Genomic DNA, 25360 nt, shown 5'->3' with positions numbered 1-25360 from the left:
GAACTTGTAGCAAAATAATATTTTAATAAATTAACTGATTTTATGGGCAATTTTAATCCATTAGTTATTTGCTAAAATTATGAAGCTGTTGTGATCGAGGGGGATATTTACACAGTAACGCCTGAAATTCACTAGACACATCATAGAAATCCTCTAAAATTGCCACACTTCATGCGCCAATTATAATAAAACAAAATGAATACATGATATTGAGGACATGTGTCTATCCCTCTGCGTGCATATCAGCCTAGGAAGACAGATACGTACGTAGGCCAGCTAGTAGCATTTTTTTCTCTTGGCACTACAGCCCCAGTGGGCCTAGGCCTACCTCCAAAGACTCCGTTCACTTCGGTTTTTCTAGATCTTACACGTATGGTAGGACTCCTTGGGCGAGTGATGAGCTCGTCGCAAGGCCTCTACCTGTAGACAAACAGAAAAACGCACACAAACATCCATGCCCTGAGTGGGATTCGAACCCACGATCCCGGCTTCCGAGCGAGCGAAGACAGTGCACGCCTTAGACCGCTCGGCTACCGTGACCGGCCAGCTGGCAGCATTACGGGTTAGTTTTGCTGTAGGACGCGTAGAAGCGACGTCAGCAAATGCTGGTCACGTTTCCAGTATTTAAGCTCGTCTCTTATAGGCTGCTCGTTTAGGTCGGCTGACATTACAATGGCGGAACTAGGAATTACGGCACAAGGTCCCAACGCTCTACATTAATAATGTTGCATTTTAGCATCATGTAGTGTGTAGAAGTTCTTTCTAGTTTCGGTCTCACAATATATTTATACTGCTATGATATTTTTTTATTGCTAGTGGGGTGGGACTAAGTCCCTTGTACTGCGGCCACTTCTGGCCTATTGTACCAGCCCCAGATGATAGGTGAGGGTGATTGTGGATCAATTGGTGGAATGAAGATTGGCAGAGGAAACCGAAGTACTCGGAGAAAACCTGCCCCAGCGGCACTTTGTCCACCACAAATCCCACTTGACCAGACCCGGTCTGTACGTTAAGATATGAACCTGGGATCTTAAAAAATATGAAGCGGGGGTGGTACCCACTTCACCGAGACTTTAGGCGTTACGGCGTTGAAAAACATGGAATCTACTGAACGGCGATGAAAGCATTAGCTTCTATGGGAAGAGTGTTCACCGTGCCGCGAAACTCAATAAACTCTCCTCCTACTGTGACGTTAAAGCACAGCACCTGTGCCCTCCTACGGATCTACAATACATTCACTCGCTCCCTGGCTCTGCGGTGTTGTAACAAACTCGTCAGCCTTCAAAACTTCCATTCTTCTGTTATCACCTGGCTTCGGGCCTTCATTTCTTCCGTACTCTCTAGCGCACAGGGAACAATACAGAACAGAGTATATTATACACTGCAACAGCGCAGCATGTAATGTGCACAGGGATCTAACACAGAGAGGAAACAGTATATTCCACAGTGCAAGAGCACAGCATGTAATGTGCACAGGGATCTAACACAGAGAGGAAACAGTATATTCCACAGTGCAAGAGCACAGCATGTAATGTGCACAGGGATCTAACACAGAGAGGAAACAGTATATTCCACAGTGCAAGAGCACAGCATGTAATGTGCACAGGGAACCAACACAGAAGAGAAACGGTGTAGCGTGAGCACTTGCCAGGCAAGTGGCAAATACAAATCGCCTCGTGATGATTCTCGGCTTCACAATGACCGGCGCCTGTCACCCAGCTGATGACGTCCGAGTTATGGGACCTAATGTTTTATGTTTTCACCGTGAGTCATCATCGCCTGCCTTTGCAAGCAGTACAGTGGTAGAGATGTTTGTAACAGAACACAAAATGTCGCCAAGGGGAGGGGGGTGTAGCAGTACGTTCTACTCTCTTATGCGGGAGGTACTAATTTTGAATCTCCGCAAGGGCACCGGCTATCATAACAGTTTTCTTAGTGGGTTTTCTCCGTCTCTCTAGTCAAATTTCTCAATGCTACCTGTATCAGGCCTCGGGCGCTTCCTTACAGATCCTTTTCAATTCACCATTTATCTATCATCTTACCAGTCCGCGCGATATAATAGACTGAAACCTTGTTAAATAACCCACTAAGAAATCGTGGTTTAACAGTGAATTCATTTCTACTGCATTTGTTTGCACTTCCAGTATGATGTATCACAACGTATTTCCTGCTGGAAGTTATATAAAACAGCAATAAATCATTTTACTGACCGCTGAAGCTTATTATACCCTGTGGCCTATGATAATGTACGGTGTGTAGGTAACAGATTACTTAAAATAACGTCAGATCATTTCTTATTCGCTGTTTTTATAAAAACATTTCTTGGAATTTCGCTGTATATCAAGCCAGAGAGCAGGAAGTTTTGATAAATGGAACAGTTCCTTTGGACAGAGCAGGGTTACTCGTGTTATTGATCAATGGTGCGGGGACGCAGGAGGGGGAGGAACTCCCCGACGCTTGAAACTAATTCAGACTAATACGCGTACTCTCGTACCGTAATCTTGAAACTTAAAGCACAGACTCCATTGACTTATACACATAAAGTTTGGGAAATACGCGCGTTGCTTCGCTCGAGTATTTAAATAGTTGTTGAGAGACGGAATTTTGACAACGTTCTTCGTTTGGAAGCCATCCAATTTTTAGAAAATATCTTCATATAAAAACACAAACAAATTGGGTGTTATTTTCGCTTGTTTCATGTTACCGCAAGCCCGTTACCTTAATAAAGATCACGGCATTTTTCTTTAATTCGCTTAGTGGGGGGTGGAGTCCAACTGGGTCCACTCGGCAACACGGCCACTGATTGGCCTATTGTAACCTGCCCCGGGTGATTGTGATGATGGAGAATTTGGTGGAATGAAGATTAGCAAGGGAAAACGAAGTACTCGGAGAAAACCCGCCCCAGCGCCACTTTGTTCACCACAAATCCAACTTGACCAGACCCGGGATCGAACCCGGGCCGCCGCGGTGGGAAGTCAGCGACTAACCGCTTAAGCTATGGTGCGGTCTAAGATCACGGCATTTCCTCTGAAGTGTTGCGGAAATATTTTCTCAGAAAGAAAACTGAACGAAAACAGTGTAATGCAATACACAGTGATAAAGGACGATAATCTTTCTGTTTGGTCAGGTTTGTGGGAGAACCCGGAGATGGATACGCAGTAGCACTGAAAGGCAAAACGATTCACGAATTGTCCTACAACCAAAATACAAATTAATTAAATCATTTTCATTTATGGAAGATATCCTAAGTGTGTGTCCCCAATACAGCTGCTTCAGCTTCACACTACACTTTTAAGATTCCTAACTAACTAACAATTCCACTAACAATTATAACACTCTCAAAGTTACTGCATGCATAAAACATAAATTGAAGCCTTCAAAACTTCGACTTTTGAAATGCCTTGAACGACGTCTTCCTGATGAACATCTCAAGCAGAGCAGAGCAGAGAAGAAGCTTACTGCCGGTAATCAGACGTCCACACTACTCGTGTTCGTGCTCGTCGGGAGATTCGTCTGGCTTTTACTTGTGCTCGTACTACTTCAGTTGCTCGCCAGGCTTCGGCGAGTGAGGATCCGTATATTTACTCGTAGTCTGTATAGGCTGTAGTCGTATTTTAATTTATTGGCTACAGTGTTTAAATTAAAAACTAAAAATTTTCTTGTCTCGTGACTTGTCATATCGTCCACATTATTTGCGAGCATAGTGAGTCAGACGAGGACGAGAACGAGCACGAGTAATGTGGACGCGCCTTAAAAGAATCTGGGGGATGCACAGACAGATCGACAGACACAGGCAGGCAGACATACAGACCCACAGACAACAACGTGATCTCAGAAGCCTCCTCCTATTTTTTTCAAAATGAGTTAAGTGCGCCAAAAATGAATGTGCAACGTCCTAACTTGTACTCTTCGCAAGTATAAATAGAATGATCAAGTAAAGGAGGATGAGATGGGCAGGGAATGTAGCACAAATGGGGAGAATAAGAAAGCATATAGGATATTGGTGGGAAAACCAGAAGGAAAGGGACTATTAGGATGACCAAGACGCTGGTGGGAGGATAATATTAAAATATATCTAAGATACAATTGACGGCTTCTCAAGAAGGGCTCAGCTCCGTAAAGTTAGTTAGGTTAAAAGGGAGAAGAAGTCGAGCCTGTGAGCCTCTGGATCTCTTTCTGTGGTCATACTGCAGCTGCCTTCCCCTCTCCTAATTCCCCTGCCGCTTGGTAGCACTAGAGGAGGTCCCCCACTCCTAGGCACCACGTATTGCCAATCTGAAAATGAACGCTTCGGACAGCCTAACGTATCCCAGAGCTGGTCACGTGACCCTTATTTAAGGAATAGATGCAGTTTTTCTATAAACATCTCACGTAAAACCTGCATGACGTATCCACCAACTGGGTCGCGCATTTTGCTTGAAGGCGTGATTAATATTCAGGCTTATCTCGTAAAATGAATTTTAAATTCGGGTAATAAACACGAAATACCTGAACGTGCACGAGCGAAATAAAATAAATATTGAGGGCAAGTTAAATTAAACTCGAAAACAGGCGATGGCAGCATCTAGCGACACTGTGGTATGTTTCAAAGTAAGAATTGTGGAGTCATAACCGACCGTTACTAGGCAGCGGCCCGTAAACAAAACAGAGGAATGATATTTTCTGCCCAGTCCATGCCGATGGCTGCGCATGCAACAATGAAATATGTCAAGGCATACGGACTCCATGAAGTCCGTACCTCGATGTTATAAGCAGGAGAGCTGGAGCAATGAGTTAGTTGTGAGACAGTAGACAGCACGAAAGCAGACGCTGTTGGGATCCGTCATCAGACAACGACTGGTGAGAACATAGCAAGCTGAGAAGACTTCATACGTGCTGTGGTTACAGTGATCTTTCAGAGTGTGTAACTCAGTGAGACTGCCGTAGTTATTTGTAGTTACGTTCTGTAAATGTTCAATAAATCCGATTATTGATCCAAAACGCGCCTATAGTCACTTAATCGTATGACAATAATTAATTCAAAACTTGGACCTATGCGCCGTTTTATTCACTCACACTCTCCTCTTGTGTTAAGAAAGGAATCTTGTCAGCACTTCGTGGAACCCGAAGGCTCATTACTGTGTGCCTCCGACCCATACCCATGAGTATAGTCTGCACCGTCCCATTCTTCTTTCTTGAGATACATTTTAATATTATACTTTCATTTAGGCGTAGGATTTTCGAGTGGCCTTTCGACTTCAAATTTTCGTACCAAAACACTGTATGCATTTTCTTTCGTTCCCATTCGTGCTACACGTCGCGCCTTTCTCACCCCTCGTTTGTTGAGCCTCACAAAATTATTTGTCAAAGAGTATAAACAAACACGGATCACAAGGAGACAGCGATCTGTCCACGTGATTATGAGCGCCAAAGAGAAAATCCGTAAATGAACAGGAAGGAAACCTACGTGAAGTCTGAGATTTCCTGTTGCGGAGTTAATCTTTCAATTGTTTACTTCCTTGATATGTTGGATTCTTGGGCCTTCCTTCCGTGAGTCCAATAATGGTTAATTTCTCAGAACCAGTGAACAGTATGTTTAGAATATTCCGGATTTGTTTACTGAGTGAAACGAGGTAAGTCCAATTGCCCAAGCGTTAAATTTAGAGACCTTGAAAATAGGACGCGCTGTGTGAAACAGTATGGTGGCGAATCTGTATCTTGCATAGCCTGACAACAACAACGCAAAACGGACCATGATTTGGTAAGTCAGAAGCCTGTTTGCAAGCATGAACTACAGTGGGACTAATTTTCCTTTAAGTCGTGCCGATATAAGTTAGCTTCAGTTGAGCCCTGTATGGAAATGTTACTGTTGTATCACTGCGTTGGTGCCATCGAACAAGCAAACTGGACAAAATCACTAAAATTCTGATAAATTAAAAACGCCGCTGGCAATTAAGGCTAAAGTTCCAGAGGTTGTCAGAACCCATCAACTTGGTGACTACTGAAAATGCAGTTGCAACTACGTATACATAATGAGGGCGAATGCCCTGTAGTGACAGTCTTATTTACTGGTACAAGTTATGAAGCTCCTCATTGTGCAGTTTCCTACACTCCTTATCACGTCACCCCTCTCCGGTCCAAATTTTCTCAACACCCTGTTCTGAGACACCCTTGATCTACGATCCTCCCTTAATGTAAGAGACCAAGTTTCACACCCATAAAAAACCATACGACAAATTATAGTTTTCTATAATCCAATTTTTACGTTTTCAGGCAACAGACGAGACGACAAAAGGTTCTGGACCGAATAGCAGCAAGCATTACCCGAGTTCACTCTCCTCTTAATTTCCTCCTGAATCAGGTTTTAATTTTTCTACTCTTGCTCCCAAATATTTGCACTGCGCCACATTCTAAAAACGTCTGTTGCTACTTATATGTTATTATTTTTCCCCGGCATTCTGGTGACGAGACAGCAGTATGTACTTGGTTTTCCCTGTGTTTACTTCTAGATCAACCTCCTTAATAGCGTCAATAAAGTTTCTGCCTTTGAACAGAATAATTACAACTATAAACCCTTCTTTGCAGTAAACAAGCATAACATTTACGCGCAAGTGTTCACTATCACGAGGTGACACCCAGACTGGAGAGAAGTTGAGACTGTACGATAGACTAAATGAATAATATGACTGTTTAACACTGTAAAGTTGAATTGAATACATATACATAGTTTAATATACGCTTCAAAGTCGTATAATGATGGAGCGCTGCATTAAAACATTACAACATATAAGATTTAGGTGCAGATGAAACTACTTTCTAGGCCCTTTTCTCATCCTAAGATGGGTCCATTAAGTTCTCACGGTCTGTCCGTCCGTCGGTCGTTATGTATGGGACAGGTCGAGAACCACTGGACGGATAATTATGACGTTTCATACGGGAGAAATTTACTTGAAAACAGAGATGTTTCAATTTACATTTAGATCTGCCATGTTCAACGATAAATTTACATGAAGTCTTGACTGCTTTTCTGCGCACACATATTTACTGAGGACACATATTATATCTCGAACAAGGGAGCACAGAAAAATAAAATGTTTGATATCCGATATCGTTTTTTCTATTATTCTTACGGTTTTAGATGATGTTTCAGTGGTATAATCATTACATTTTCGAACTGTGATGTTCAGCAGTTGGTCACGGTCTCCACAGCAGGATCGCTACAATAGCACCCTGCACAGGGCAGTGTTCTGTGAAACAAACTTTTGCAGAAAATCCAGCACCTGGGGGACATGCGAGCTTTGCGGTTCCATGCTGCACTGAGGGACAACACCGAGCCATACACTTCGGTTATGACGAATCATCCGTGACTCGTTTATAACAAAATGGTGGTGACTGTTGGCCGAAGTGGTGGTGTTTCACACAAATCTTTCCAAGTTCCGAGGCTGGTACCTTTAGGATCAACAGATCTGCAACACCTACATTTACACCAGGCAAACATGCTACGAGGGACAAGTAATTTCGTGAAGAAATTTGTGTACAGATGTTACCTCCCGCTTAAAATAAGCTGACAAAAAAAAATTGATGCACTTGGATCGAAATTTGATGCCAGAGGAGAGACTGGTCAGTTTAATCAGGAGAATGGGATATGTCGGAAGTAATCGACTTAACATTAAGGAGTTGTACAATCATTTTGTGGGTGGTGTCAGTCTTTCTCGATAATTCTTGAGCTATTATCGAATATTTCTTACATTTGCGGTAGCGTAGTTGATTGAGGCACTATGCTACAAGCCGGAAAGTTGCGGGTTCAAGTCCCGATGAGGTCATTGGATTTTTTCAACTGACCTAATACTTCCTGCCGCACTACGGCCTTGGGGTCGACTCAGCTTCTAACACAAATGAGTACCAGGAATATTCGTGGAATTTTCTTGGGGATAAAGGGCGGCCGGCTCGTAGGGCTGAAAACCTTGCTGCCATCTATGAGCCGATTGTCCAGAAAATGTGGGACCCTCAACATCTCACAACCCCATAGGCCTTCACGGCCTGTTACAGGAATACCTTTACTAACTTTTTTAAGTGATGAACTTCAAGGCTCCTGATATCGTCAAGTTGCAAATCTCGCTGGAGAAGAGAGAAGCTACCAAGAAGAACGAAGTCTAGTAAGAGCATCACTCTAGACAATCTGCATGGCAATGAGCGATGGAACAGTTTGTCGTGAACAGAAGCACCCAAACATAAGTTTCATCTCCACAAACGACGCCTGTCCGAACAAGACGCGGAGATTCCAGAGAAGCTGAGAAAATCGAGTTCACCGTTTTTCATGCAGGTCTGGACGCATGCGCAATGTAACGGGAGTTCAAGATAGAAATGGGGAACACGTGAGATCCACAGAACTCTGCTTGATACAAAGAACTGTTTTCACACCCTCTAAGCAAATCAAATATTTAATTTTTACTTATCAATTGTTTTCTTTCCCCCCATATTATTATTATTATTATTATTATAATATCAGCGGTCCTTTAAAGATGAGCCCAAGTACCCAAAGTGGTAAAGAGCAAGACACCGGCAATTTCTTTTGTTAATTACACCAAAAATGTTACTTTCTTCCATCGTTCGTCATCCCACTATGGCTATCGCTTTACATCAGGATATTAGTGCATTCTGTCAGAAATGAAAGCGTCCCGTCACATCAGTGAAGGCAATATTCTAACTTATCAGAAAACTTCTAAGCTTGTGTCCATAACTAGTGAAAATACATTTTAAAGAATTACAAAATTCATGCAAAGTGATACCTGAAAATGACACATATATACATATTCCCTTCTTGGAAAGGGTTAAAGATTTGTCAATGTTTCGTTCATTTTAAATTCATAAAGGGTTCAGAGATGACAATTACTGCCGCAATATATTTTTAATTTCACGGTATTTTTATTAAAATACGGAGATGCCGTGTTTCGCTTGAGCCTGCCTGACTCAGCTGGTGCGTGTGACTTGACCGCCGCTACTGACCTTGCTGTCCCACTTACCCTGGCGGCGATGGACGTCGTAGGCTTCTCCAGGAGGTCCCACAGCCACTTCTGGTACTGAGCACACTTCCCGTCCCCGAATTCTTCCTCCTCTCTCTGTCTGAGGGACTCGGCCTCCTTGCGCATCTCCTCGTGAACATGCTCCTTCCTCTGGTGGTACTTGTGCTGGCAGCAAGACTCCAGGTAGAGCTCGTCGACCCCCCAGTACTCCAAATCGTCACTGAACGCAAGCACACACATCTCGTCCACCAAGTGCAACTTTCCGGTGCGGTAGAAGTTCAGAATGGAACTGAAGGACTTGGGATGGCGGTCGAAGAAATACTCATTGTCAATGAGAGAATAATCGTCGCAGAGTTCGCTGATGGCTTCGTGGGTGTTGCAGTCGCGAAGTCTTCCGAGACGCGTGTGGGGGAGTCTCTCAAGCGTCCGCCACAGCACTTCATGTTTGACACCCCCCACATTTATACAGACCCTACGGCTGAGTGCCTTGGATCGCATGATCATGAAGGGTTCCGGGGGCAGTGAAGACATGGAACGAGAGTGGGCGCGCTGCTGCTGCAAGTTGAGCGGCAGCGGCGGTGGAGGCGGCGGGAGAGGCGGGGAGCACATCGGGAAAGGCGCGTATCGCACCTCTTTGGTAGTGCTTCCTCCGCCTCCACTGCCGCCTCCGGTGTCATCTCCCGCGCCAGTACTGTTGGAGAGATCTGCGAGCTCCCAACGCACTCCCACCCCATCTGCCTCTCTGTCGCCCACCATGGACGGCACGGTCTGCTTTGTCTGGGGGTGACCGCTGCTGCTGCTACAGCTGGAGGCCGGCCGCACCCGAACTCATCCCCCGCTGGAGTCACTCTCACCGCCGGTCCTCTGTTGCATCGTGATCTGGAAACAAGCAGAAACACGCCCGTTATTATTTCAAGAAGTGACTTGCTTGAGGTGTGAGGTTCGAGTCCTCGGCTCCTTCCAAGTAAAGGGCGGACAGTGTGAGACCGGACGCGAAGTTCCATATTCCCTGCACTTGAATGAACATAATGTGGCATGTATACACGTTTCTAGGCAACGATCGCGAAAAACTGGACGTCCGTTACTAGGCAACGGTTCGATAACAGCAACAAAAATACTGTGTTTTCTGTGTTATTTGTGCCGAGATGTTATAAGCAGGATATTTAGGGAGGAAATGAGTTTTGAAGTTAAGATTAGTTGGTTAGTGAGTGAGTTAGAGGACTGCTGAGAGTCAGTCCTTGTATGCCGTCGCTGTTAGAAGCTCGTAGCTGGGGCAGAGGAAGAGGGACATCCGCCATTGAAAGCCGTTACCAGAAGACTGGTGAAGACACAGCAGGATGAGAAGACATGTGTGTGCTCTAGTGAACTGTAAAATGTGTGAATTAGTGAAACGGTTATAATTACTTATAGTCACGGATCTGTAAGAGTTCAATAGATCTGACTATCAATCCAAACCCAGTATAAAATAACTCTAAAATCGTGGCAACATTTTTCTCTTTGATAGTAAATACTCTCTATACTTGATGGTCTATCGTGATCTTCAGAACAGCGAACACATTCTTACTCTGTCTGCGAGATCTCCTGATACACAGCACTGACACTTGACGTGAACTCTCGCAGTTGTCTGTTTGATTGATCTTGTACCTGGGAGGTAGTCCCTTGGCCACAGTGAGGCCTCTTACGTCAGCTCTCAGGAAAATATAGGGAATGGAGCAGTCAGAGGGTCCTGTTTTAAGATAACGTTTTTATACAATCGCACAAAAACGTTTGATTATTGTGTAATAAAATGATTGACATCCGGGGGAAAGAATAAGTAAAGTCAGTTTATTATATTAATCCCACTCAAGTTACGGCCTCTTTTAGCTATCATCAGGCGCGTATGAATAAAAACATTGAATATACTGTGTTTATGCTGAATTATATGACAAAAATGGATCCATTATAAAGTGTATGTGTTTTGGGGTGAATATACAAAAATATGTAAGATTTGGGATTTTCACGGTGGTGACTATGAAGAATGCCATCTTCTCGGATGTGGCATAGCATATATCTTGTATAAACCGACTTTTCGGAGGAACGTCTGATTATGTAAAACCTACACGGCGCCACATTCCAGAAGACGGCATTCATCATTCATCAGGAATCTGTCAGACGACAGGTCCACAGTCTCTTCCAAAACAGTTCCTCCACTTGATGCGATCTAGAGCTTTCTACTTCAAATGAAAATATCCTCTTCTGTCCCCAAGGTCATCCAGCATCTTCTTACGTCTTCTTCCTCGTCTTCTGGTCACTTCTATCCGCCCCTCTATCTTTCCTTCAGTAACTTCTTTTAGAAGGCAGTTACCGCGTAAGATATGACCAATCCAATTAGCCTTCCATTTTCTTATTCTTCATATGAAAATATATTTGCAACATGCACAGAATTATTAAAATATTATAAAATATAACTATAATAAAATGTAGATATATGATAATTAGTAGCCATTATGGTAGTAGTGTGCTTCATGTACACAACCCTTAATTTATGACGCTGAAAATTAAACCCATTTTCTTGATACCGTCGCGATGTCGAGTCACTCTAGATGGGGTCTGGGTTGGTAATCAGATTTATTGAACACTTACAGACCGTAATTACATGCAATTATAGCGCTATCGCTAAGTCACACACTCTGCAGATCACTAAAGCACTCAATAATTCTTTTCAGTCTGCTGTGTCTTCACTAGTCCTTGTCTGGACAAGGCTCCCTATGCCGTAGATGCCTCAACTTCCGTGTTCACGGCTTCACGGCCTCGTTGGCTGTCGCCTGTCTCACTGCAGCTCCCTAGTTGGCTTCCAGCTCGACTCCACTCCACTAACTGAACTCAAAGGTAAAGTCAAAGTTACTTTACGACTGGCGGTTTACCGCCAATCAGTTCGACTTTGCGTCAAACCCCTTGTGGCACAAGACTAGGTCCTTCTTTTCCAAACGAAACCTTGCGGCCATAGTTCTCATGTAACATAATCTCTATTGGCAGGTTGGGTGTGTCTCACATGAATACGCTTCGCTTCACCTTTGTCAAGCGTCCGTTTCACACATATAGCAGGTTACTGAAAATTCTTCCTTGTGCATTATTTACAACTCCTCTGTCAGTACAGGCTATGCAAAGCAGATCATGTCTAGCTTACTTATCCCATGCTACGACAGCCCAACTTTGTCGGTCGAGTGATATAGTCTCGGAGCGGACCCAACAGAAAACACCGTTATCCTGTTAATATGGGTGGAGTGGTATCATGAGTTCCATTGCAGCAGCACTGTTCGCCTGGTGCCGGACCGCGTGGCAACACCGCTTCCCGCAGCTCTCCTATTGTTGCGTGCGTGATCAATGTTAACGCTGATAAGTTTTTACTGTGCCGTAACCTAGTAACGGCTCTCTACATGCTATAATATAATTCAGCATAAACGTAGTATATTTACTGTTAGTATTCATACACAGCTGATGACGGGCAAAGGAGACCGAAACATACAGTGAGATTAACACACCAAACTGACTGACTTCTTGTTTTCACTTGATCTCAATCGTTTTGTTATGCTATGGCCAAACGTAGTTTCGTGTGGGTATAAAAATTTTAATATTCTCGCGTGGTGGAGTTATGGATTGATAACTGGATTTATTGCACTCTTGAATATAGCGCGTGACTATATTCCACAGATCAATATCAAACAAAGGCTAGTGTGCTCGGTCACGTTGTTCGGTAAAAGCTTGTGACTGTGGACGTTCCTTTGTTTCTGGCCTGACGTTCTTGCAATGCTGGCGATCATCTCAAGCCAACCTCATACTCTGACCCGCTGGCCTCAGCCGGTACTTCCTTCAGCTGCTACCATCAGGGTTGGACTGACATCCAACTGCCAGACTCCAATTTCAGCTGTCAATTCTGGGCTGCCTTCCAACTGCCGTACTCACAGAGTGACAGTCAGTGTTACTTTACGACTGGAGATTTTTTTTCCTTGGCACTACAGCCCCAGTGGGCCTAGGCCGACCTCCATGAACTTCCGTTCACTTCGGTTTTTCTAGATCTTACACAGACGGTAGGACTCCTTGGGCGTGTGATCAGCTCGTCGCAAGGCCTCTACCTGCAGACAAACACAGAAAAACGCACACAAACATCCATGCCCTAAGCGGGATTCGAACCCACGACCCCGACTTCCGAGCGAGCAAAGACAGTGCATGCCTTAGACCGCTCGGCTACCGTGACCGGCTACGACTGGCGGTTTACAGCCAATCAATTCGTCTTGGCGCCAAGTCCCTTGAGGATTACGACCTGAGATTTTTCAGCTGAACCCTTAGGTTTATAGTCCTTATGTAACATCCTCTCTGACGGGAGGAGTTATTTGCCTCTTATGAACTCACAACTCACAACTCACAAACGACTCCTTACGTAGCCTTGGCATGGACCGCTCAGAAAGCACCGCTTCCAGCCGTTCTATGGTTGAATGACATTACTATATCAGCGGACAGCACAGAAAACACCGCTTCAAATAGTTTTTTTTATTGCTAGTGGGGTGGGACTAAGTCCCTTGTACTGCGGCCACTTCTGGCCTATTGTACCAGCCCCAGATGATAGGTGAGGGTGATTGTGGAGCAATTTGTGGAATGAAGATTGGCAGGGGAAACCGAAGTACTCGGAGAAAACCTGCCCCAGCGCCACTTTGTTCACCACAAATCCCACTTGCCCAGACCCGGGATCGAACCCGGGCCGCCGCGGTGGGAAGCCAGCGACTAACCGCTTGAGCTATGGCGCGGCCCATATTTTAAAGTTAGTGATGCACCATTAACATGGCGGAACTGACAGAATCAATGAACACGGGTAAAGAGGCTTAGAATGCAACCAGAGAGCTTGTAAGTTTGGAGCAGATGTTGAGACTACTCGAACGGTGTGAACTGAAGAACCTCGACGCTCATTTTACTCTCTGTTCTGAAGTGATTGAGAAAGTTTCGGGTATCTGTGAAGAATTATTTTCCGTGAGTAGCGGGGCGGACGACGTTCGGGGTGCGTGATTCCTCGTGAGGCCGAAATTAACCGAACTGTCTGGTAGCAAACAAAATTTTTGTGGAGTGCGCTCACTGGCCCAGTTAAAAACACTTCTACCATATGCGACGATATCATTCAGGGAAAACAGGGCGCAAAGTTTGGGGTCCAAGGTAAACAGGTATTTACACTTCCCACGACATGACATGCAACCTCTACTCACCCACAGCACTGCTACAAATTATAAATTTAGAGCACAACTATCTGCAATGAGACGCCATGTATTCCAGCAGTTCACCAAAATTTCTGAACAGCGCGCCGCTTCCATGTTGTATGTACACGTATGTATGTAAGGGGTGGGTCATAAAACCGGCCTGCGACCTTCAATGATCTATTGTGCTTCCCCTTGGATTAGTCCTTTATTAATCCTAGACTTTTAATAAAGTGTAGGACCCTGCTTATGGGGGCGTCATAGAAGTCACCTGGTTCCACAAAAAACTGACTCAAATGACGAAATCTTAAATAAGCTATGGCCTCACAATCACAGAGGATGTGTGTGGCTGATTCGTTTTCTTGTAGGCACGTTTTACAAGTCGGGGTATCTGTCAGTCACAACTTGAAAAGGTGTCCTTTCAGGTGGCAGTGTCTGGTTAAGTAATCCTGCCACCCATCTTAACTGATCTCTGTTTAATCTCAACAGATCCTTCGTTCTTCTGGCAGAGGGTCCTGCTTTAAAACCTTTTGCCTGTCTGAGTCCAATTGTGGATTCCCAGTATTTTTTATGGTTTCTATCAGTCCAGTCCCTGATCGCTTTCTTGGCAACTCCAATTGAGATGCCTCAGGCTTGTTCAGATCCTGAGCTTCCACGTTCATTCAAGCAAGCATTCAGCAGGACATGTGTTGGAAGCAAGGCACTCCCTTTGATGTTTTCTGGTCGCTCACTGGGTCCACTCTTCAACCACGAAGATGTAAGCAGTATATTCATCCGAAACGTCGGTGAAATAAGGACTATTCAAGAGGATATTACTCTTAAGAATCAGCGCTTTAAGTGTGTAAACTCCAGACATTTATTTGCCCAGTGGAATCTTACAACGGGGCTCCCCTCAAATTGGGGAGGAGCAGGTCCGACCTGCTACCCAAGACAGACTAATAAAAGTATTTTGCTATTTTTAGTCCATTTACCTACTTTAACAATAAAAGGACACTTATGAGACCACCCTGATGTCTGTGTATCCCTCTATGTCTGTCCGTCTGTCTGTTGAGGCTAATGAGATTACCTTCCTGTATGTTTGTGTTCCCACCAATATCTTGCACGAGGCTCTGAAATTTTGATATACGTGTACCTGTGTACCCCCTCTCCTAATATTTTAGTTCTCCATGCCGTCCGTTACTATCAAAGGGAGGCAGCCGATTAGTTCTTCCCAGAACTGCTTGTTTCTAATCTGTTCAGCTTTCTGATTTCTGATTCTGGAAACTTCAACTTGCATATATGCAGCATAGTGGTACAGTTTTCTGTATTCAATTTCTTTCATGACCTACCGAGCACGCTGGTTCAAGTGGTAATGCAGTAAACCCTCGCTAATCCGGAGTGAATGGGGGGGGGGGCGGTCATCTGGATTAAGCGATAGTCCGGATCAGTGAAGCAAAATGTAGCCATAGAAGACAAAGAAAAATCAGAACAGAAATAAATGGAAAATTTAATGATATAAAGAGTGTTGACGGAAATAAATAACAAATTCTCACTCTGGAGTCTTTATTTAAAAACTACTATAAAACCAGAGACTCAGAAGTTGTACTTGTTTTTGAACGTAATGATGCAGGTTTGAAGAAACTGTCAAGTTTTGTCTGAACAGACAAGTGACTCATCTGCCTTCCTAAATGCCATGTTTCTTTCAAAGTATGTACTCAGCTGTGAGCAGCATTTTTCATATTTCGATCCTGATTAACTGTAACCGGATTAGCGAGGAATTACTGTAATTTGACCTGTAGTCTGGAGGGGCCAGGTTCGAAACTCTGTTGGGACATATGTGAATTAAATAGTACCAAGTGATAATCGGGTAATCGTAGATGGAAGCGACAATTACGTAATTTGACGAATTATCCTGTCATGTGCTTTGAAGGACTGAAACAAACCAGAAAACACATCTTGCCTGAATACACAGCTTCTAGGTCGAGAATTGAATCCCGTGTGACCCGAATATGAAGCAGGATTATTTCTTATTCAAAGTCAAATTCAAAATTATTTTACGACCGACGGTTAGTCGACCAGTCTGTCTCGGTGCCAAGCACCCATTTGGGGCCGATGACCAGATTTTTATTACTGTCAGACACTTGGGGATTTGTTGATTTGGAGCGCTCTCTCAGATGAGAGGACGGGTATATCGTTTATTACTACTGCTGGTACCCGCCAGCGCAGTCATTCTCGGGTCTGAGTCTCGTGGGACTCTTAACCACATTTTAGTGTCTTAGACTCGAGCCCCCCCAAAATCTCAAGGGTTCAGCTCCCCGTAGTTATATCCCCAGGAGCAGGGTGGCCCGATTATACCCCCAGGTACTGGGTTCCATTTTCGTCGCCTCCTACGACTCTCAGGGTCACGGTGGATGTGTTCGAACCCGTCTCCAAGCGGAGTTGTTATTCATTCTATTTCAACGTTTGGTTTTATTCCATGAAAGTTATTCAGTTATCAAGTATTTATACCTACGCAAGGAAATTACGTATTTGAGGGCAATATTGCTTCCTCTGTTTCCGCAGAGAGCGACCAAAACAACGAAAGAGAGAATTCACACTCGAGAGCGCTTGGAGCTCTATCGATTTCAGATGCTCGGAATGAGGTCGATCGGTCGTAAAAAAGAAGGCCAATGTCAGACGGTTTATCATGGCCCAGTGTTGTCATTAGGGTACTTGCCCTTAATAATGCTGGCACGTAGCGGCCTGCTCTATCCATGCATTACTGTGGAAGAAATACAGAAAAAAGCTGATTAATACGGAAATCAGATATTTCCTTCCATTTCAGGTCGGCTACCACGTAACGGAGATAGACTATTAAGGGGGGAACGGTCCACATGGTGGCTATTTATGGCATAAATCAGTCCCAATGGTGTGGCGCAATGGGTCTGGAGTCGTGCTGAGGTGCTCGGTTCGAATCTCAACCGAGACTACAGCTGTTCTCACTCGAGTTTTTCGCTTTTTCCCTCAGTTCTTCCACGTAAAAACCTGGGAATTTCCACGATTAGGCCACTACTGTTTCCTTCCAAATCCTTTCCAATTCACACATCGACCATTGGCAGCGTCGTGATGCCCCTACAGAGGGAGACGCATTGTCGTCCTTACCTGTGACACTGATTTATTTACACAAACTTCCATAATACAGAAGATCTGAGATTATTAAGTGGTTAAAAGGGCGTTGTTCTCGATGAAATATCGAAGAAGATAACATGTTTAAGTTCTAATGACAATAACTCTTTCACACATTAAAGTCTGCTTTCATAACTGTGTGAACCAGATGAATATCGATAGTCAGTCGGAATATCCATACCGGAGTCCGTAACGATAAAGGATTCCCGGTCCTGATGAATATCCATACCAGAGTCCGTGACGATAAATTATTCCCGAACCTGATGAATATTGATACTCAGTCGTTGTGAACTGTTGCCGTTAGTAGCTGGTAATTGAGGCTGGGGACAGTTCGGGATCCTAGTGGAAGGGGAACGTCCGCTGTTGGAAGCCGTTACCAGACAAAGACTCGTGAATACACAGCAGACTGAGAAAACTTAAGTGTATATCAGTGAACTGTAAAGTGTGTCAATTAGTAAAACTGTTATAATTACATACAATCACGCAAACCCCGTCTATAGTCACTAAAATCGTGACAATACTCAAGCGCTAACAGTTATAAAACGTTCTCAGTACTTCATTCCAGCTGGAAAGAAAATGAGAGAGCTTGAACTTGCTACTCGTGTCACAGGCAAAAGACAAAGCCAGTTACATCCTTTCCTTTTCCAGGGCTAATTGTGTTATCGAGACAGAGGTGGCCATCTGGTGTCGTGTGAAATAATGCACAGTTGCATGAAATCTGGAGGACATAGATAAAGACAGAAAGGAGGAAAGAGACAAGACCCGCGTTATCTGAGAAAGAGTGAAGGCACATTTTAAAGGTCACAGATTACTTAGAAAGCTGGAAACAAATGATTTGGCCTTCTCGAAGCTCTGCTTCATCAAGTAGAAACCATTTTTTGTCAGAATCCTGAACATATTATCGAAGAAGCGGAAGCAAGGTCGGGAGTCCGCCGGAAAATTACAAGAAGCGATTAAGAAAAAAAAAAAAAGTAAACAACCCTGAAATGCTAACCGCTAGAGCTGATCCCACACATTTGGAAAAACGTGACCTTTCACCTAGGCGCTTTTCGTATGAGTTCACGAATAGTTTGTCCGAGTGTACACGATGTTTGATTTTGAAATATATGGCTGAAAGTGAATTTTCCAATAACGTTTTATGAAAGCTTTCAACTTTTAAATGTAAACAAATTCTGCGAAGTGTTCGTGAGATACATGGAGAGTTTTATTAATGACATTACGTAAATTAGGGTTTATTATCAATTTCGCAAAATATTTGATTTCTCAAGAAATTATAATGAGCGTCATGCATAACATCCTTTTTAATCTGTGAAACACTGATGCGACACACGGAGAAGTTCACTTACAACATTAAGCAGACTAGGTTTTATTATGGATAAATACGGCTGCAATGTAAAATTGACTGGTATGTTTTGATGCAAATTTCACGAGAAACTGTGGGGAGCTATACGTCCACTTATGGGACAAGGTAAATTTATTCCTGTACTTAACCAATTAAGCACTACGCCATGAAGGTGCATGGTGAAGTGGATGTATAGACTCACATTTTCTTGACCTCGGCACTAGTTGGTCAGCTTCACACCACTGCCGCTTTACCCCGGGGGAAAGAGCCTCCAGTACCCATTGGATAGGAGGTTGGGTGGACCCAGAGCCGGTCTGGACGACGTGGAGAAAAGACAATTTTGGCCCTACCGGGACTAGAACTCCGACCCCTCGGTTGTTCAGCCTGTAGCCAGTAGCTATACCGACTGCGCTATCCCAGTTCCTCAATTTATGGTATGACATTGATTAATCTTATTCTGGAAAAATGTGGCTGAAAATCGGAAAAGAGTGACGCCCTTCAGTGAACGTCTCCAGTGTAGAATTTTAGGAAACATGTGCAGCGGTTAGGCCCGGATATTACGTCACACAGAGACTGACATAACCTCGATCGACACACTGGTTTCGTTTCTGCTTTGTGAAAATCACGAAAGAAAGTAAACCGCGGAAAGACCTGAGAACTGTTTTCTAGCACATATTCAGATTGNATAATAATAATAATAATAATATAATAAATACGTTTCCACACTTACAACGCATAACATCGCAAGCATTTTCACTGATTTGTCACTGTCCCGGATGTGTGGCGGATACAAACTTTCCACTTTCAGATTGTGGACACGCTGAAGGGAACGACAGATTCAGTGTGCGACCGGCTATTCAAACTCTCTTCTCCACAGTTAATTTGCCACAGGCATGTACTGTATACTGTGCCCGACCGCAGACATGAAATCGCTGCGCAGTTGAAATCAATAACTGCTCTAATGCAAGGGCAAAACTAGGAGCGAAGCGGGCGGTAACAAAGCCATGAACTGTTGTAGGGGCGACTCGGACGAGAACATTTACCGTGTACATCTTGTCTTCTTATTTCATTTAACGAAGCTTTTCAACTACAGAATTTGTATAGAGTCGAATTCATTTTTCATTCACTCGTTCATCAATGTCTCTACAGCCCTTTGTTGGGCCCTGGCTTCTTCTTCAGTTTCGTAATATTTTTTATACAGACAGTAGGACTCCTTGGACGGGGGATCAGCCACTCGAAAGGCCCGCTACCTACACACAAGACAACATAAACACAGACATCCTTCTTTTCAGGGGGATTGGGTCGAATTAGCGGATACAATTAGATGATTTATTAGGCCGAATGCGAAATTAATTTGTCCTAGCCTATTTTAGAGTACCAACCAACGATCTACATAGATGCACTGAGGAAAATCTTTAGAATAGTCGGCTTGGAGATGAAAATCTAGTCGGTCCACAGAGTATGTTGGCGCAGCAGCAAGGACTGAGTCGTATTCAGGACTTTCTGGATTCGAAACTCGGTCGGGACACCGTATGTACTGACTGAGGTTTTCCGCACTTCTCCTCAGGCCCTCCTGGTATATATCAGTGTAATACTTCGAAAGGGCCAAGAACGCTTTTTCCGGATTCATCATTTATCTCTCTTTATACCATTCTACGGTGTGCAGTGTAGCTACCAACTGTGTCATGAAGTAAACCACCGAAAAAAGGGACCTTGGGCCTGTGCCATTTGCTCTGTATCACAGAGGATTGTGTTGTAAAAAAAATATTTTTACTTCTACACCAGTATACCATACGCAAGGAGTCGGGATAGCTCTGTCCGTATAGTGACCGGCTGGACGGCTCGGGTTTGATTCTCGGCATTTTAAAGATTTCTCTCTTATCCATAGCGTCCAGATGGGCTGTGGCGCCCACCCAATCTCCTATCCAATGGGTCCCGGGGGGTAAAGCGGCAAAAGCGTGAAGCTTACCACTCACCTCAATCTAGTGCCAAGGTCAACAATGGTGGAGCTATACCTCCACTCCGCCATATGTTTACATGGCATATTACTTAACTAATCAAGCAGAGAGACATCACATAAGCTTATCGCAACACGACTCATGAAGATCACATTTCTCAGTGAATGGTACAGGAAGATGTAGACATAATGCGCTTTGATATGTGCGGGACACCTCCATGCAGACGGGTTCCTCTTGCGGTAATCATATGACTATGAAAATAAAGTTGTCCCTGTGCTTAACTACGCCATGAAGACGTATGGGGGAGTTGATGCATACACACACATTTCACTGACCTCGGCACTAAGTGGAGGTGAGTGGTCAGCGTCACGCCCCAGCCGCTTTACCTCCAAGGAAAGAGCCCATGGTGCCCATTGGATAGGAGGATTTGTGGATCCCACAGCCGGTTTGGACGACTTGGAAAAGAGAACAATTTTGACGCTACCGGGACTCGAACTCCGACTCCTTGGTCGTCCAGCCCTTAGCCAGTCGCTATACCGGCTGCCTTCTCGCTCAAGCGCACTCAAGAATAGGATGAATGTTTATAGCTCGTTGCTAGGCAATAGTTAGCGCACCAATGGACTGGCGAGGTAGCTTAATATATTGCTAGTGTAAGGTACGCGCAAAGAAAATGACGGGTTCTAGCTCGGATGATTGGACTTTTTAGCACCATGGTTACAAGTTCTCTTAATCACACCCAAATACAGGCAATTCAGCGCTATCACTGATTTACACACACTAAATTTCGCCGTCGCACGCGCACTAGGATGCCCAGTCTTCACTAGTCGTCTCCTGGCAACGGATCTCAACACAGAAATTAGCACTTCAGGTCTATTTGAAATCTCTTTGCTATTTCGTCTTCAATCACTCTGGAACCTTGGAACTAAGAGTTCTTCTGGACTTACTCCTCCAGCTTATAACTGACTCGTAACTGCCAATAATTAAACTTCAATGTTAAATTAGGTGCTCCGATATCTTGTTTTCTTTATCCACAGTATATATCATTTGTTTTATAAACACATAAGTTCTAAATATATTCTAAAGGGTTCTGACCATGGTGTATAACACATAGAATTTCCGAGTTTTTGGACTTATTCCATCGTCCGGTATTCTAGAAAACTGAAAACACAACGTTTCGGAAACTGGATCTATTTCCGTCCTCAGGTGAGGGGGGATACTCAGTTGACCCCCTTAGAAAGAGCTAATCTCAATCATTGGCAAATCCTTGTCAGATTCACACAGCTATTTAATCACCTTGGATCAGGCTAATTCGGAGGGAGATAACAAGAAAATATTAATAAAAATTGTGATAGAGCACGCATATGTGTGGATCTAGGATAGAAAATGAGATAGAAATTTGTGTTACAAGCGTAACCAACAAAACCAAATGTATGAGCATCAATGCAAAGAAACGAAGAAAAAAAAATGGAAACATGTAGTATCTTACCGCTAGCGCTATCTGTGGAGTCTAATGGTGATATCAAGTCCCCCATAAACATTTCTGAACGAAATGACGACTTTTCGTTACGAGTAAGTGACTAGACATGGGGTTCGGAATGGTAACTCGATTTACTGAACAATTATGTAAATCTTAAATACCTGTAATTAAACGGTCCTAAGTAATTCGGAAACCCCTTATTACAGCACAAACTAATTACTTTATGTCCTCTCGCAGCTGGATCACGGCAGCCACTATCCTCACATTCTCCACTGCAGTTAACTCAAAGTCAAAGTTACTTTACAATTGGCGGTTTACTGTCAGTCAATTGGTCTTGGAGTCAAGCCCCTCGAGAAAACGATCAGAGATTCTTTTTTTCAGCTGAACCCGTGCGGTAATATACTTTATGTAGCATCCTCTCTGACGAGAAGTCGGTGCAACTAACTTTTCCGGATTACTCTTGCTATATATCCTCGTCATTGACCGCATAGAAAACACCGCTTCTAACATTTCCTCTATTGTTGCGTGCGTATCTGTAGCCAAGAAGACGTGTTTACCCGTCGTTACCCTAGCAACGGACCTCTCTTTTCGCTACACTATTCTGGGTTTAGCCCTATTGTCAGTAACAATAATATTTTTATTAACATCATGCCAATACTCTTCCTCCATTTCGACTTTTCGATCCTCTAAAATGAAAGAAATATTTTGGAATGTTCGTGGTGGCCCTTTTGTATGACGGACGAAATCAGCATTAGATATTCTGTCTTCAGAACGTGAAATACTGAAGCTTGCCTAAAGGAGCCTTAATCACGAACCGAGATGATGTATGCGCTGAAGTACCAAGCGATCAATGGGGAAAACGTGGTAATATGTACTGGACTCACAGGGAACATCGTTACTCTGCCTCTCACTGATAATGTTACGTGTCGGCTTGAATACCTCACGCTGTAATGCAAGCAGACAACGCTCCCTTTAAGCCGGGGAAGCCACGGTGTCTTCTGAGCAGCTATTGGGTTGGATTGGGGCACCCGGGGAGGGGGAGGAGTAGGGAAGCGAATCTCGAAAAAGGCACATAACAGACATTAAATTTATAAACTCCCAAAAATACCCCCAAAAATGCAGTTTACTTTTTAAAATTATATTTTTATTAATTCAAATTAACTATGTACTAAACCAATAAAAAGTATGCGAGAGTGCGATAGACACTGCGCGGCAGCGCATGCGCACAAACTAGAAGAAAAACACAAATGTTTCATTGAAAAAGAGTGGTAGCAGGGACGGTGGCGGGGAGTGACGACAGGGTGGGGCAACTGGTACTCGAGAGAAAGACCGAGAAAGAGATGATTTCACGAAAAGTGTAAAGGATAAGAGGAGAGAAGCCGAGGAAAGACGATAAAAAAGAAATTTATTTCCTCCGAGATTTTGATCCTATCCATGCACTCACAGCTCACGACGACCAGACGATGTTATGTGTTTTACCTAACAAAAATACTGGCGCGCGTAAGCTGCTAACGCGACAGTAAACAATGGGTTCCGAATTTGGTAACTCAATTTATTTCACACGTCGTAACTACAATTCGTTATTACAATTTTACGGTTGTTGTTTCTACGACACACAAACAATTATAACACATCAACTACTGGACTCCCTTGCACGACGTCTTCCTGACGAAACCTCTCGAACAAGCCAAAGAAAAAGTCACATTGCGACCGACAGTCTGTCAGTCTGTGAGTCTTGGTGTCGAGAACTATCTGGGGCTCATGACCAGACATTTATTACTATTTAACAGTTAATGTCTTGCTTTTGTGGGGCGCCCTCTCTAATGAGAGGACGGGTCTGTCTTTTGTATCTACCTCTGGTCCTTGTCAGCGCAGTCTTTCTTGGGTTCGAGTTCCTTGGGACTCGCGGCCATATTTTACTGTCTCAGATTTTAGACTTCCTTTTCGTCGCCTCCTACGACTCGCAGGGTCACGGTGGAGGTATTCGACCCCGCCTCCACAAGGGTTAACCTATCGAACACTCTTCAATGCTTCTATGTAGGTTCCGCACGGACCACATAGAAAACACTGCCTCTGTTGTTGACGAAACTTGTTACTGCTCGTTACCTAGCGATGTAAAGCCTTTTCTTATTGTTGGCCAAGAATTTATCTTCGCGGGGACGTGTGTACCTAGCTGGTACCTAGCAACGGATATACATGTTGCAATACTTTCTGTTGCGTTCTGAACGCCAACATTAGAGTAGCACGTAGCGCAATATTTGCATACACTGGAAGTTACGAATATGGTAAAAGTGCGACACTCTCAGACTATGTACATAAAGTTTTATCCTATGTACATTTAAACTACTGGAAATTACACAACGAACTGCAATGAAATATATGGAATTATTGTCACATGCTTAAGACATTATACACGGGGTTCAAGTCACAGTCAGAGTCAGAGCCAGAGTCGGAGCCAGAGTTAGAGTCAGAGTCAGAGTCAGAGCCATATGACTGGCCGTTTACAGCCAATTGAAAACACCGTTTCCAACAATTCCTCTAGTGTTGCGTGCGTAACTGTTGCCGCGGTAACGTGTTTTGATTGCCGTGAAAACGCGTTTACCTGCCGTTCCCTACTAATGGCCGTCCCTTCAGACTTCCAGCAGACATGTCACAATATTAATGTTTTGTTGTCACTGAAGATTCTGGAGGATAATGCTGTCATCAGCTTCAGCGGACAGTGCTGTTCCGCGCTCTTGAAATCCGACCAGACTTGGGCCTGTATGTGGCTGTATGTCCACAGTAGCGGGGTCGCAATGGAGAGCTTCATGTATTAATTAGAGCGATTAATTAAAGTGATTTTTTTAATAATCTGAACCCTCAAAGCAGGAAAATCGCGGAACACGTTACATTTTGACTTCTTACGACATCGCGCTTCTCAGTTTCCTTCGATTCCCGACATGTGACCGATTATCCTCATTGAGGGTTTCGTGGCTTCAGTAAATCAAACGACCATTCAAGGTGACATCAAGGCGGTACCGCCCCTCCCACGTTTCTGCAATTCCCCAGGCTGCACATGGGTTCGTATCTCACTGGACATCAATAGCGTGTGCAGGTTATGTAGCGCTGTAGCAAAGAAAAAAATGGATATATTTAAAAGACCATGTCACGGCTTTCTGCACGATTCAGAGCCAACATGACTTTTTTTTTTGTTCAACTGTAGGAAATTGAGTCTGACT

The 25360-nt window shown here is 43.9% G+C and overlaps 1 protein-coding gene across 8 annotated transcripts in view; it reads right to left on the bottom strand.

The window, feature by feature from the left end:
- Positions 1-25360, bottom strand: part of LOC111865267 (potassium voltage-gated channel protein Shab) — a 341635-nt gene that overhangs the window by 108323 nt on the left and 207952 nt on the right. For 7 of the 8 annotated variants that reach the window (XR_004513125.1, XM_033751801.1, XM_023853173.2 and 4 more), the window contains one exon: positions 9003-9881. Coding sequence is in view for 7 of the 8 variants with exons in the window: in XM_033751801.1 (XP_033607692.1) it covers positions 9003-9758 (756 nt within the window). In the remaining variant the exon portion in view is untranslated. Of the gene's footprint in view, positions 1-9002; positions 9882-19437; positions 19484-25360 lie in introns of those variants that run through there. The other variant, XM_033751804.1, reaches the window with a different exon arrangement.

This window comes from Cryptotermes secundus, unplaced genomic scaffold (genome assembly GCF_002891405.2).
Source record: "Cryptotermes secundus unplaced genomic scaffold, Csec_1.0 scaffold806, whole genome shotgun sequence".
NCBI lineage: Eukaryota > Metazoa > Arthropoda > Insecta > Blattodea > Kalotermitidae > Cryptotermes > Cryptotermes secundus.
The sequence above is the reverse complement of the archived record's forward strand: the minus strand, read 5'-3'. Positions and strand labels throughout refer to the sequence as shown.